General features: G+C 45.4%; 1 protein-coding gene across 1 annotated transcript in view; it reads left to right on the top strand.

Annotated features, from left to right (window-relative positions):
- Window positions 1-12,500, top strand: part of LOC307234854 (unconventional myosin-VIIa-like) — a gene marked incomplete at its 5' end in the record, with an annotated part of 37,052 nt that overhangs the window by 13,849 nt on the left and 10,703 nt on the right. The window contains 16 exons of the mRNA XM_080006718.1: window positions 1,576-1,734; window positions 1,926-2,018; window positions 4,635-4,729; window positions 5,252-5,336; window positions 6,055-6,273; window positions 7,424-7,531; window positions 7,790-7,999; window positions 8,110-8,316; window positions 8,471-8,647; window positions 9,320-9,409; window positions 9,715-9,842; window positions 10,131-10,257; window positions 10,360-10,479; window positions 11,318-11,491; window positions 11,637-11,864; window positions 12,222-12,296. Of these exons, the coding sequence (XP_079862844.1) occupies window positions 1,576-1,734; window positions 1,926-2,018; window positions 4,635-4,729; window positions 5,252-5,336; window positions 6,055-6,273; window positions 7,424-7,531; window positions 7,790-7,999; window positions 8,110-8,316; window positions 8,471-8,647; window positions 9,320-9,409; window positions 9,715-9,842; window positions 10,131-10,257; window positions 10,360-10,479; window positions 11,318-11,491; window positions 11,637-11,864; window positions 12,222-12,296 (2,295 nt within the window). The remainder of the gene's footprint in view (window positions 1-1,575; window positions 1,735-1,925; window positions 2,019-4,634; window positions 4,730-5,251; window positions 5,337-6,054; window positions 6,274-7,423; window positions 7,532-7,789; window positions 8,000-8,109; window positions 8,317-8,470; window positions 8,648-9,319; window positions 9,410-9,714; window positions 9,843-10,130; window positions 10,258-10,359; window positions 10,480-11,317; window positions 11,492-11,636; window positions 11,865-12,221; window positions 12,297-12,500) is intronic.

Genomic DNA, 12,500 nt, shown 5'->3' with positions numbered 1-12,500 from the left:
TATCGAAGTACATTTGGAGCAGAAATTAGAGGAAAAACGTAATCGGCGTAATTTCGTTAGTTTCAGGAGCGGGCCGCTTTGTGACATCATCATCTGAAGTTATATAAGTCCAAGCTTCGTCTCGCCGAAGTCAATCCCCTCCAACCACTTGCGACGGCGGCACCTAGACAGACATATTTGAGCCGGTGCTGCGTTCAAAGAAAACTCGGGAAACTGTAACTCGCGCTGCGTTTTTCAAACCAGGTGACACGAACAGCCCATCGTACAACAGAAGCGCTTCCTCTGCTCCCTCCCTGGCCCGGGCACGGCCCCCATCCCCGCAAAAGGAGAGCGAATAAAGACAGAATCCGCGATTTCAGTGAAGTCTGGTCTGACACATTCAGTCACGGATGGCCCCTCGGTCTGCTCCAAAAGTCCCGCATATAAATATATATAATCACAGAGCGCAGATTCCAGAACCGTGGAAAACTGTAATACATACCTAACATGACTAAACTGGACCCCGTGTATGGCTCTCTCTTGTGGTGCGTTTTGTGACTGCAGAAGTTCACTCATTCCAGCCTGGTTACAGTTAATTCTATGATGGGTGGTGTTTGCGGTTGTCGTTGGGTTTCTTACACCGCAGCTACGTCGCGGTCCTCATTCTGAAGTAGGGCTGCACGATTATGGCTGAAATGATAACCACAATTATTTTACTGATTATTGTGATCACGATTGATTGTCACAATTATTAATCTGTTTTGGGAAACAAAATGGTTTTCTTGTACTCAATCATCAACAGAAAACTGCCTAGAATGCCAATAGTAATGTCCTTTTAAACTAAAAATAAATAAACTCAAATGTACAAATCTTTGATACAAAATAGGACTTTCTTCACATGAATTGAGTCTTTATAAGGCTATAAATTACATTCAAACAAGAAGGTCAGTTACATTACACCTGCAGCCCAAGGATTTCCTTACAATTGGACATTTTCATTAAGCACTTTAAATGAAAATAACTACTGTGCGATTATTTCAAGTTTTATATTTATTTAACACTGATAATTCATAAAACAGGAAAGTGTAGAACGGTGGTGTAAATGTGCATGCTAGTTTCCCTTTTCTCCAAATGAAACAAATTAACAGTGTGTTTTAATTATTTTAGATATATCTAAATAAACAGTGTGTTTTTATTATTTTAGATATATCCAAATAAACAGTGTGTTTTTATTATTTTAGATATATTCACTTTTTGCTCATTGAACGAAACAAAAATAGAGGATAAAAAAAAAAGAAGGTAATAGTGAAACAGTGATTTATAGTACGTTCGATATATAAAAAATAGACCAGAAAAGATAATGTGATGAAATGGAAAGAGAAATGGAAATGGAAAAGTGGAACAAAAACAATTGAGGATACAAAATATACAAAATATTAAAATTCTCTCTCTCTCTCTCTCTCTCTCTCTCTCTCTCTCTCTCTCTCTCTCTCTCTCTCTCTCTCTCTCTCTCTCTCTCTCTCTCTCTGTCTCTCTCTCTCTGTCTCTCTCTCTCTCTCTCTCTCTCTCTCTCTCTCTCTCTCTCTATCCACCCAGCTGTTTGACACGGAGCTGTGTGTGCGGCAGCTCCGGTATTCTGGGATGATGGAGACCATTCGGATCCGTCGGGCTGGGTACCCGATCCGCTACACCTTCGTGGAGTTTGTGGACCGCTATCGGGTCCTCATGCCTGGGGTCAAACCCGCCTACAAGCAGGTGTGTGTGTGCGTGTGTGTGTGTGTGTGTGGTGTGTGTGTGTGTGCGTGCATGTGTGTGTGTGTGTGTGTGTGTGTGTGTGTGTGTGTGTGTGTGTGTGTGTGTGTGTGTGTGTGTGTGTGTGTGTGTGCCTGTGCGTGTGTGGGAATAAATATCCCTTTTATCTCCTCCATCGTCGTATAATCTTCCAGGAGGACCTGAGAGGAACCTGCCAGAGGATCGCTGAGGCCGTGCTGGGGAGAGATGATGACTGGCAGATGGGGAAAACTAAAATCTTCCTGAAGGTAAAGCTCAGGAAACTTCTTTCTTCCTCTTCTTCTTGAAAAAAAATAAAATTTAAAAAAAAAGGCGAGGGGAGCTATGTGCTAAGCTATTTATTGAGAAAAAAATAAAAATGAAATACTGTTTTATCAAGTCATCATTAAATTCATAGAGGCCACATCATAACCTAGAAACACAGGAGGTTCATTGTTTTGCCATTGCTTTGTTTTGATGTATATACCTGTGGCCCACTCAAAATGGACCAACGACCAGGTTTTGGATCGAGACCCACCAGTTGAGAACCACTGGTCTAATCAAAACAGGGCACATGTTACAAGTCACTAAATCTATAAATGTTCTCAAGTTATATGTATTTGTTAATATTAACAACAGGATATTGTTACTGATACAAAATGCAGTGCAATTGCACTTTTACAAAACAGTTGAAATCACCTTGAAATCTTGAAGAACCTTGAAGAGTGAAGGTTAAAGTATATACAATATTTTTGCCAAAAAAATATATATATGTAAAAAGATAACCTCTTTAAAAGTAAGTTAAATAAGTTAAAAAGCAGCCTAGTAAATTGCGTTATAAATGAGCAGGTTTCAGAAAACTGCTTCTCAGCTCAACACTGTGGCTGTTTCCACTCTCACACGTCTGTTTGTGGGAAAGAGTGTGTATTATGGTTTCCCACCCTCTGTGTGTTTATTTGTGTGTATCTGTGTGTGTGTGTGTGTGTGTGTGTATGTGTATGTGTGTGCGGGTGTGCGTGTGTGCGTGTGTATTTGTGTGCCTGTGTGCGTGTGTGCGTGTGTGTGTGTGCACTGGCGTGCGTGTGGGCGTGTGTGTGCATGTGCGCACGCGCGTGCGTGTCTGTGTGCGCACGTGAGTGTGTGTTTTCGTGAGACAAAAAAAGAGAGAGAGAGAGAGAGAGCACATGTGTTTTGTTTTCCTGCCCGGTGCGAGGTCAGATAGTGTGTGGGGGTCAAAGGTCACGGGCTAAACACATCCGCTGGTTGGCTGGTTGTCATGGGGATGGACCCACTGTATCCCAGAACTCCAAAGTAGATTCTGTCTCCCCATCGGTAACGATGGGACAGCAATGAATGTGACTACACTTTCTGAAGTTGTTCTGAGGACAGCCAGTAAAAATGTTCATATTTGAATGATAGAGAGTAAATATGAAAAATAAGAGATACATGTTCATCAACAAGTCATGGTCTTTAAGTGTTCTGACCTTTCCTGAGATACCCCCTTGATAAATTCAACTAATTCAATTAATTAAATTAATTAATTCAACCCTATTTAAAATACACTATATGTTGGGTTTTTTTGTGGGTTTGTTTGTTTTTTTTGTCGTTCACAGTGTTTTTTCTCCGAATTGGTTCTATTTTTATGGTATAAAGAACAAGGTTTTTAGGGCATAAAATACATTCTAAAATACATTCATGGATGTTGTTACAATTTGTATTTGATCTAACATACAGATTCTTTAATTAAAATGTGACCAATTGGAAACATTTGACTCAGATCGTCCAAGGCCTTCTGACCCCATCTGAGAGCTCTGCCGGCCCCCGCGGGGGTCTGGCCCCTCAGGTTGGGAATCACTGCCTTAAACTAAGAGGCAATTATCAAATACAATTAACAAGAAAATAAACATTTGACAATAGTTATATCTCTTGTTATTCATTATCATTATTATTATTATTATTATTATTATTATTATTGTTATTATTATAAGTGATACATATGATGACAATTACCAAGAAAATACAGAAAATATTATTGACTTTAATGAAATATTTCTGAAGTATAATACTCAAGTTCAACTCTCCTCTCCTAGTAACATTGATAAGTGGATCGTTGGTGTTGAGGCTACGCTCCATTTGGGCAGAAGCACAGGAAGTAGAACAGGAAGTAGAATGGTGTGTGTGTGTGTGTGTGTGTGTGTGTGTGTGTGTGTGTGTGTGTGTGTGTGTGTGTGTGTGTGTGTGTGTGTGTGTGTGTGTGTGTGTGTGTGTGTGTGTGTGTGTGTGTGTGGGTGTGTGTGTGGGGAGGGGGCTAGGGGGCAGTGCCCACACTTCCCAACAGGAAGTTACCGGATGAGTAGGAGGACAGGATGGACAGATCAGAGAAACACAGAGAGGGTTTGCTTTTGGGGGGTTTAGGGGGGAGGGGCATTTCTCTTTTGGGACGTTCAGATCGTCAACGTCATCGGTCATTTGACAGTTTTCGGTCCTCGTGCTCATATTGCTCCAGTCGTGGTCTTTGACGCTGCCCTCACACTCACCTCGTCATCTCACAAACCCCCCCCCCCCGGTCTTATCCTGATTCCCTTGTTCTCCTCCAATCACATGCCCCCGTGTCTTCCAAAAACCACATCCTCTCCACATCCACTAAATAGATATATTTTCATTCACCTCCATGGTCACTTAAAATTGCGGATTTTTTTTTTTGCCAAATGCGATCGTGCACATTCACTTTAAAGAACTTAAACATCAGCGCGTGTCCTATCGACTCGGGGGGAATATAAAGGCGAAGCGATCGAGGTCCATCGCTTTCAAAGTACTCCAAAGTAAAAGTCCTTTTTAAAGCAGTCGGAACCCAAACCCAAACCTGCAGCTGTTGTGTTGCTCAGGACCACCACGACATGCTGCTGGAGATCGAGAGGGACAAGGCCATCACCGACAAGGTCATCCTCATCCAGAAGGTGGTGCGTGGCTTCAAGGACAGGTAAGAGCCACCTCAACCTATTTCAGTTACAGTCCCCCACCCCCACGCCCCCGGGGACCACCTCGGGACCCGGGCGAAGGGTCCATTCCGTTGTTGTCGCGCCGGAGAGCGAAAAAAGAGCGGATATTTGGAGGTGGACATGGAGGGAGGTGTTTGTGCCGAGTCGCTCCGGCGACGGGGGATGTCGGTCGGGCCAAAAAAAAAGAAAGCAGCCCGGGCGCAGCGACAACTGAAGGGGGGGATGGAAAGCGAGGGGGACGATCCCCCGGGAGAGAGTTTAAAAGCGTACACAGACCAGAATGAAGCGGGACATGCTCTCTACACCTTTAACACACATCAGTCAAAACCCAATGATTAGTTGTCCTACATTCCCCGTTCCCTTTGTCTGCTCCTGTGCCACGGAAGGTATACAAAAAAAAAAAGAAAAAAAGTTGAAATATACCAACGTCCAACCTGACACGGTGTTTTCCAGTGCAGTCCCCGTGTCGGGGCCTGCGGTAAAATGAAAAAGTTTGCTTCCAGATCCAATTTCCTGAGGATGAGGAAGTCGGCCATGTTGCTCCAGAAAACATGGAGAGGATACCACTGCAGGAAGAACTACATGGCGGTGAGTGACACCCCAAATGATATACTGTATGCACGTTCTGTACACACTGAGTGGCCCAATAGTACACAACACTGAAAACTCAGTATTGAGTTCAAGAATTCAAGACTTTGCGTATTTTTTTACATAAGATCAGATTAGATAGTACGGGGCATACGGGTGTATAGAAAGTAAGAATATATACACAAAGTCCTCAATATAAATTCAAAATAATGACAAAATAGACCAGCTAATGAAATGTACAGAATTTCCAGTGTCTAAAAATATTATAAAAATATGAAATAAAGTAATGTGCAATATAGCATGTGGTCATAATAATAATATCATCAGTGTATTATCTGTGGAAGTGTACAGGGTTTATTATAATTATCTGATGATGAAACATGATGGTGATTATGAATGTGAGAGAGTAATAAGATTTTCATTTTTTATAAATATTTAGGTTATATTTATCGTTTATCATTAGGTTTATTGTATATTGCCAATTCATTCTCTATTTTCTAGTTAATTTTAAGGTTTATTGTATATCGGCAACTTTTCATCAAATCTTAAGGTTAATTGCTTACTGCCATTCTCTTTTTCCCATTTTTAGTCATATTACTTATTATTATTATTATTATTATTATTATTATTATTATATTTTTATGTGAGTGGCTGTGACAATTTACCACCTAGGATGAATAAACAATCTATCTTTATTCTCTCTCCCTCCCTCCCCCAGATGCGGGCGGGGTTCTCCCGTCTCCAGGCCCTGGTGCGCTCCAGGAAGCTGTACGTGACGTACCATGTGGCGCGGAAGCGCATCACGCGCTTCCAGGCGCGGTGCCGCGGCCGCCTGGTGCGGCAGGCGTTCAGACACCGGCTGTGGGCCGTCATCACCATCCAGGCTCACACCCGAGGCATGATCGCACGCAGGCTCTACAACAGGCTGAAGGGAGAGGTGGCCGCACACACACACACACACACACACACACACACACACACACACACACACACACACACACACATACACACACACACACACACACACACAGAAACACATACACACACACACACACACACACACACACACACACAAACACACACACACACACACACACACACACACACAAACACACACACGCACACACCCCTTACTAATCGCCCTCCTCTGGTTTGTTTACCCCCAAAAGAGATCCTGACTCTGGTTGAGTAAAGGGCGGGGCAGTTCTACTCTCACAGTGTGCTGCCACATGGCTGCTCACCAAACAAAACACAGTGTGTCCTGTCTAGTCATATGCAGGAGGGTCAACAACTTTTATGATTGCTTTTATTATTATTTTACTATTTTTATGATTGTTATTATTGTGATATATTATTATTGCAAGCTAAATGACATCAACACTAAAACTGAAAGTGCTTCTCAGCACTGAGGGATCAGGAATGATGACAGGTGGCTGCAGTAATTAATAATTAATCATCTTTAAAAGCTCTGTATTTTATAACAAATATCAATTTTAAGCGACATAGACGCCATTTAATCACAAACATTGTGTCATATCTTTATGTGATTGCACTTATTGCACTGCCATCATACTTACAATTACTGCGTTACATACTATTAATATAAACTGTTGATCTGCCCTCCTTCCTCCTTTCCTCTCTCTCCCTCCATCTCTCTCTCTCCCTCCCTCCATCTCTCTCTCTCCCTCCCTCCATCTCTCTCTCTCCTTCCATCTCTCCCACTCCATCTCTCCCTCCCTCCATCTCTCTCTCCCTCCATCTCTTTCTCTCCCTCCATCTCTTTCTCTCCCTCCATCTCTCCCTCTCCCTCATCTCTCTCTCTCCCTCCATCTTTCTCTCTCCCTCATCTCTCTCTCTCCCTCCGTCTCTCTCTTTCCCTCCATCTCTCACTCCCTCCACCTCTCTCTCTCTCCCTCCATCTCACTCTCCCTCATCTCTCTCTCCCTCCATCTCCATTTCTCTCACTCCATCATCTCTCTCCCTCCATTTCTCTCTCCCTCCATCTCCCTCTCTCCCTCCATCTCTCTCTCTCTCTCCTTTCATTTCTCTCCCTCCCTCCATCTCACCCTCCATCCCTCTCTCCCCAGTATCGCCGCAGGTTGGAGGCAGAGAAGCTGCGTTTGGCCGAAGAAGCCAAACTGAGGAACCAGATGTCGGCCAAGAAGGCGAAAGCCGAAGCCGAACGCAAGCACCAGGTGACGTCCTATCCCCAAACTTAAAAAAAATAATAAATAATGATAATAATAATAAAAATAATACTTTAAGAGGTCGCTGAGACGCAGCTGGTTGGTTTGAGGCCATCAGTCCAGACGAGGACTCTCAGGTTGGTTCGATACTATTTTCTCATATTAAGTCGTACGCAGGGATCCTCCCAGTGTGTGCTGATTTCTCAAGCTGTAAATAGGGAGACATCTTTCGGTCATTAACGGCGGGCGGCGACGTCTGCTCCACAGGAACGTCTTGCCCAGCTGGCCAAGGAGGACGCCGAGCGGGAGAAGAAGGAGAAGGAGGAGGCGAGGAAGAAGAAGGAGCTGGTGGAGCAGATGGAGAAGGCCCGCCAGGAGCCCGTCAACGACTCGGAGATGGTGGACAAGATGTTCGGCTTCCTGGGGACCACCAGCTCCTTCCCCGGCCAGGAGGGCCAGGCCCCCGCCGGCTTCGAGGTGGGGGACCCCCGGCACCTCACGATGTTCTCCCGAATGTCGGCCTCCCACCGCGCGGAAGCTCCCGTATTAATAGAAGAGTGATTTAAGTTTTGTCTCTCTCCGCGCAGGACTTGGAGCGGACGCACCGCGAGCTGGAGGAGGAGGATCTGGACGAGGCCCTCCCTCTCCCCGAGGACGACGAGGAGGAGGACCTGTCCGAGTACAAGTTTGCCAAATATGCCGCCACCTACTTCCAGGGCGCCACCACGCACACCTACGTGCGGCGTCCGCTCAAGCAGCCGCTGCTCTTCCACGACGACGAGGGCGACCAGCTGGTACGGCGGCGTTTAATCATTGCCCGGCCGTGACCTATAAATAACCGCCGTCTCAACGACTGAATGAGAAAAAGTCTCCTCTTTCTTTCTTTCCTTCCTCTTGCCGCCGACATCCCATTTCGAACCTCGACCCCCACCCCTACCGCCGCCGCAGGCCGCGCTGGCGGTGTGGATCACGGTGCTGAGGTTCATGGGGGATCTTCCGGAGCCCAAGTACCACACGGCCATCAGCGACGGCAGCGAGAAGATCCCCGTCATGACCAAGATCTACGAGACGCTCGGCAAGAAGACGTACAAAAGGGAGCTGCAGGCGCTGCAGGGCGAGGGAGAGGTGAGGAAGCACCATCAGAGCACCGCGTGTCGATTACGCACATTTGAGTTTTTTCGAGCTTATAGAGCTTGTGCGTAATCACCGGGTGTCACGACATTTCACTGCATATATGTACGACCGTATGTGTATGTATGGGACAAATAATCTCTTGAACTTGAACGTGAACTTGATAATATGGGTTTGGTGGATGACATGACAAGTCCAGCTGTTTTATTTGGTTTGTTATTTTCTTGGTCGCTTGGGATGGGGGCGGTGGTGGGGGTGGAGGTGGGGGCCGTGGGGATGTCTTTTTGTGGCTGTTCATCCACACCGACGGTTTACTGACCACAACCGGCGCGAAGGCTTTATCAAATTCACCATGGCTGCCTTTCTTGCACGCGGCGGACCCCGCCACCAACAATGCAATGTTTATAGAGGAGCACATGCATGACACAAATACACTGATTGGCTGCTTCTTACGACGTGTCAGTTTTAAAATATGGTATTTTTCAAACTAAATAATCTTGCAGATTACCACTTTCATGTTGTTTGCCTGATTTATGCTCATGTGTCATTACCTTAATCTAGAATGTAATATGAATATTGGTTGCTGTCTTTCTTCTGGCCCCCTCAGGACCCCGGGCCTAAGTTTGAGAAGCTAAGTTCTGTGTGATGTTCCGTGTTGTTCTGCAGACGCAGCACTCCGACGGCCACAAGAAGAACAGCGTCCGACATAAACTGGTGTCGCTCACCTTGAAGAAGAAATCCAAAATCACAGAGGAGGTGAGAGACAGACAGAGGGAGAAGTGCAGAGATAGATAGATAGATAGATAGATAGATAGATAGATAGATAGATAGATAGATAGATTGTTTGGCTATAGTGGTTCAAAAACCTTTTTACTGACTTATTCCCAATGCAGGGAACTATATGGATGAGTGGAATATGCACAATATATATTAAAATCTATATATCTGGTTAATTTATGATAAATTATTATCACTTCCAATCTGTATATGAACTATATAATTCAATCAGTTGGAACACAGTGTTGGTTTGTGTGACAGTTTAATGACGCTCCCCCGTCCAGGTCACCAAGCGTCTTAACGACGGAGAGTACGGTCTCCATGGCAACAGCATGCTGGAGGACCGACCCACCTCCAACCTGGAGAAACTTCACTTCATCATTGGCAACGGCATCCTGAGACCCACTCTAAGGTGCACACACACACACGCACGCACGCGCACGCGCACGCACGCTTGCACACACACACGCACACACACACACACACACACACACACACAAACACACACACACATATACGCACATACACGCACACACATACACGCACACACACACACACACACACATGCACACACACACACACATGCACACACACACATACATGCACACATTAACTGGGAGTGTGTACGTGTGTGTGTGTGTGTGTGTGTGTGTGTGTGTGTGTGCGTGTGTGTCTGTGTGTGTGTGAGTGTGTGTGTCAGAGATGAGATTTACTGTCAGATCTGTAAGCAGTTGAGTCAGAACCCGTCGAAAAGCTCCCACGCTCGCGGCTGGATCCTTATCTCGCTCTGCGTCGGCTGCTTCGCTCCGTCCGACAAGTTTGTCAAGGTCAGGATCACGCTGCTTTTTGGTTTTCCTTGAAAAAAATCGGTTGTTCTTCATTTCCTTTCCAAGACACCATGTTTTAAGTTGGTGTTTGTGTTCCCGTAGTACCTCAGGAACTTCATCGGCGGTGGCCCGCCAGGCTACGCTCCCTACTGCGAGGAGCGGCTCAGACGGACCTTCGTCAATGGAACCAGAACACAGCCGCCATCTTGGCTGGAGCTGCAGGTGCACAGTCAAGACACACAAACACACACTCACACACGCACACACACACACACACACACACACACACACACACACATGCACAGGGACACACGAACATGTTTACAAACATGTACGCGTACACTGTCAAATGCTCACCTAAACACACTCAGATGAATACATTTACACATACACAGACACACAAATACATGTGTGAAAAACACAAAAATGATATGTATTGTGAATCATTTGTTTATTTTGGGGTTTGTTTCTGTTGTTTTTTTAACCTGTGCTGTCAGCATGCTGGGCATACAACACAGATTAATTGTGCCATTGCATCCAGGACAGAGTTAGTCTCCAAGGGGAGTTCAAGTTCTCAACCTGCAATGCAACTTTTTATTAATTCTTTAGTCATAAAGAACTGCTGCAATAACTCTGTCCTGTGGATGACCTGTAGAATGACAAGAGCAGTTTTTGGTTATAGAGAACCAAGCACAGTTTTTGGTTATAAAGAACCAATTTTTTGGTTATAGACAACCAAGCTTTTACTACAAATGATTGTGAATCATTTGTAGTACAACTTACGACTGTACAACTAATAATATTTACTTTTTAAATGTGCTTTTAAATAATAACAATTTCAGATTAAGTCATTTTTATTATTTCCATTTATTATTTTTAATTTATTATTATTTTTTTATTAATTATTGATTTAAACACAATTGCATTTTTATATATACATTTAACTGAAATATAAATTTAATTTGTATAGAAATGTTTGTATGAATAAATAGGGTTGATTCTCTTTTTCTTTTCTTTTTTTTCCCATCGTCCGCCAAACCTCTTTGTTCTCCTCTCCCAGGCCACCAAGTCCAAGAAGCCCATCATGCTGCCGGTGACCTTCATGGACGGCACCACCAAGACGCTGCTGACGGACTCGGCCACCACGGCCAAGGAGCTGTGCCACGCCCTGTCCGACAAGATCAGCCTGAAGGATCGCTTCGGCTTCTCCCTCTACATCGCCCTGTTCGACAAGGTGGGCGTGGAGCGACGGACAGAATAGGACAGAGAGCCCGTGAGGAGCCCCCCTCTTCATCCTACCGCTCTCTCTCTCTCTCTCTCTCTCTCTCTCTCTCTCTCTCTCTCTCTCTCTCCCTCCTCCTGCTCGTCCCCGCCGCCAGGTGTCCTCCCTCGGCAGCGGGAACGACCACGTGATGGACGCCGTCTCCCAGTGCGAGCAGTACGCCAAGGAGCAGGGCGCCCAGGAGAGGAACGCCCCCTGGAGGCTGTTCTTCAGGAAGGAGATCTTCACGCCCTGGCACTGCCCCACGGACGACCAGGTGGCCACCAACCTCATCTACCAGCAGACCGTCCGAGGGGTCAAGTTCGGGGAGTACCGCTGTGACAGGGTACAGGGTGAGGATGATGGAATAAAGACGCCTGTATACTCACAGGGACAGAAGAGGTGTAATAAAATGGACGTAGAGGTGTTTTGAAGCCTCGAGTTTGGCTTTACTCTCGGCGCTACCAGAGGTCAGTCAGAGGAAGGATGAGACACGCCCACCTTGCGAGAGCATGAATGTCAATAAAGATGACCACACACTCTCAAATATGCCTCTTTTAAGCCTTAATATCCTCTTTATGAGAACAGTCATTTTCAAAGAACACCCATTATCAGAAGTAACCTTGTATAACGAGACGTTGTGGAAACATTTATTCACTCTGTTGACTCTCTATTGAGTCTTTTTTCCATGACTTCCATTTAGTCGGAGGAGCACCACCTAGTGGCCAGTAGCTGCAGCTCAGAACGCCCGCGCGTTGGCTTCAGCACCGCCGTCATAGTTGGTAAAAAGTTGAACCGGGTTTCTGTCTCAGCTTCAACACCTCCATCTCAGCCCCCCTCCTCTTCCCCTCCACTCTCTCTCTCTCTCTCTCTCTCTCTCTCGTCTCTCTCTCTCTCTCTCTCTTCTCTCTCTCTCTCTCTCTCTCATCTCTTTCTCTCTCTCCTCTCTCTCTCTCTCGTCTCTCTCTCTCTCTCTCTCTCT

The sequence above is a fragment of the Zeus faber genome, assembly GCF_960531495.2.
Source record: "Zeus faber genome assembly, chromosome: 9".
In the NCBI taxonomy this organism is placed as follows: Eukaryota; Metazoa; Chordata; class Actinopteri; order Zeiformes; family Zeidae; genus Zeus; species Zeus faber.
Note: the sequence above shows the minus strand (reverse complement) of the source record. Positions and strands in the feature narration are given on the sequence as shown.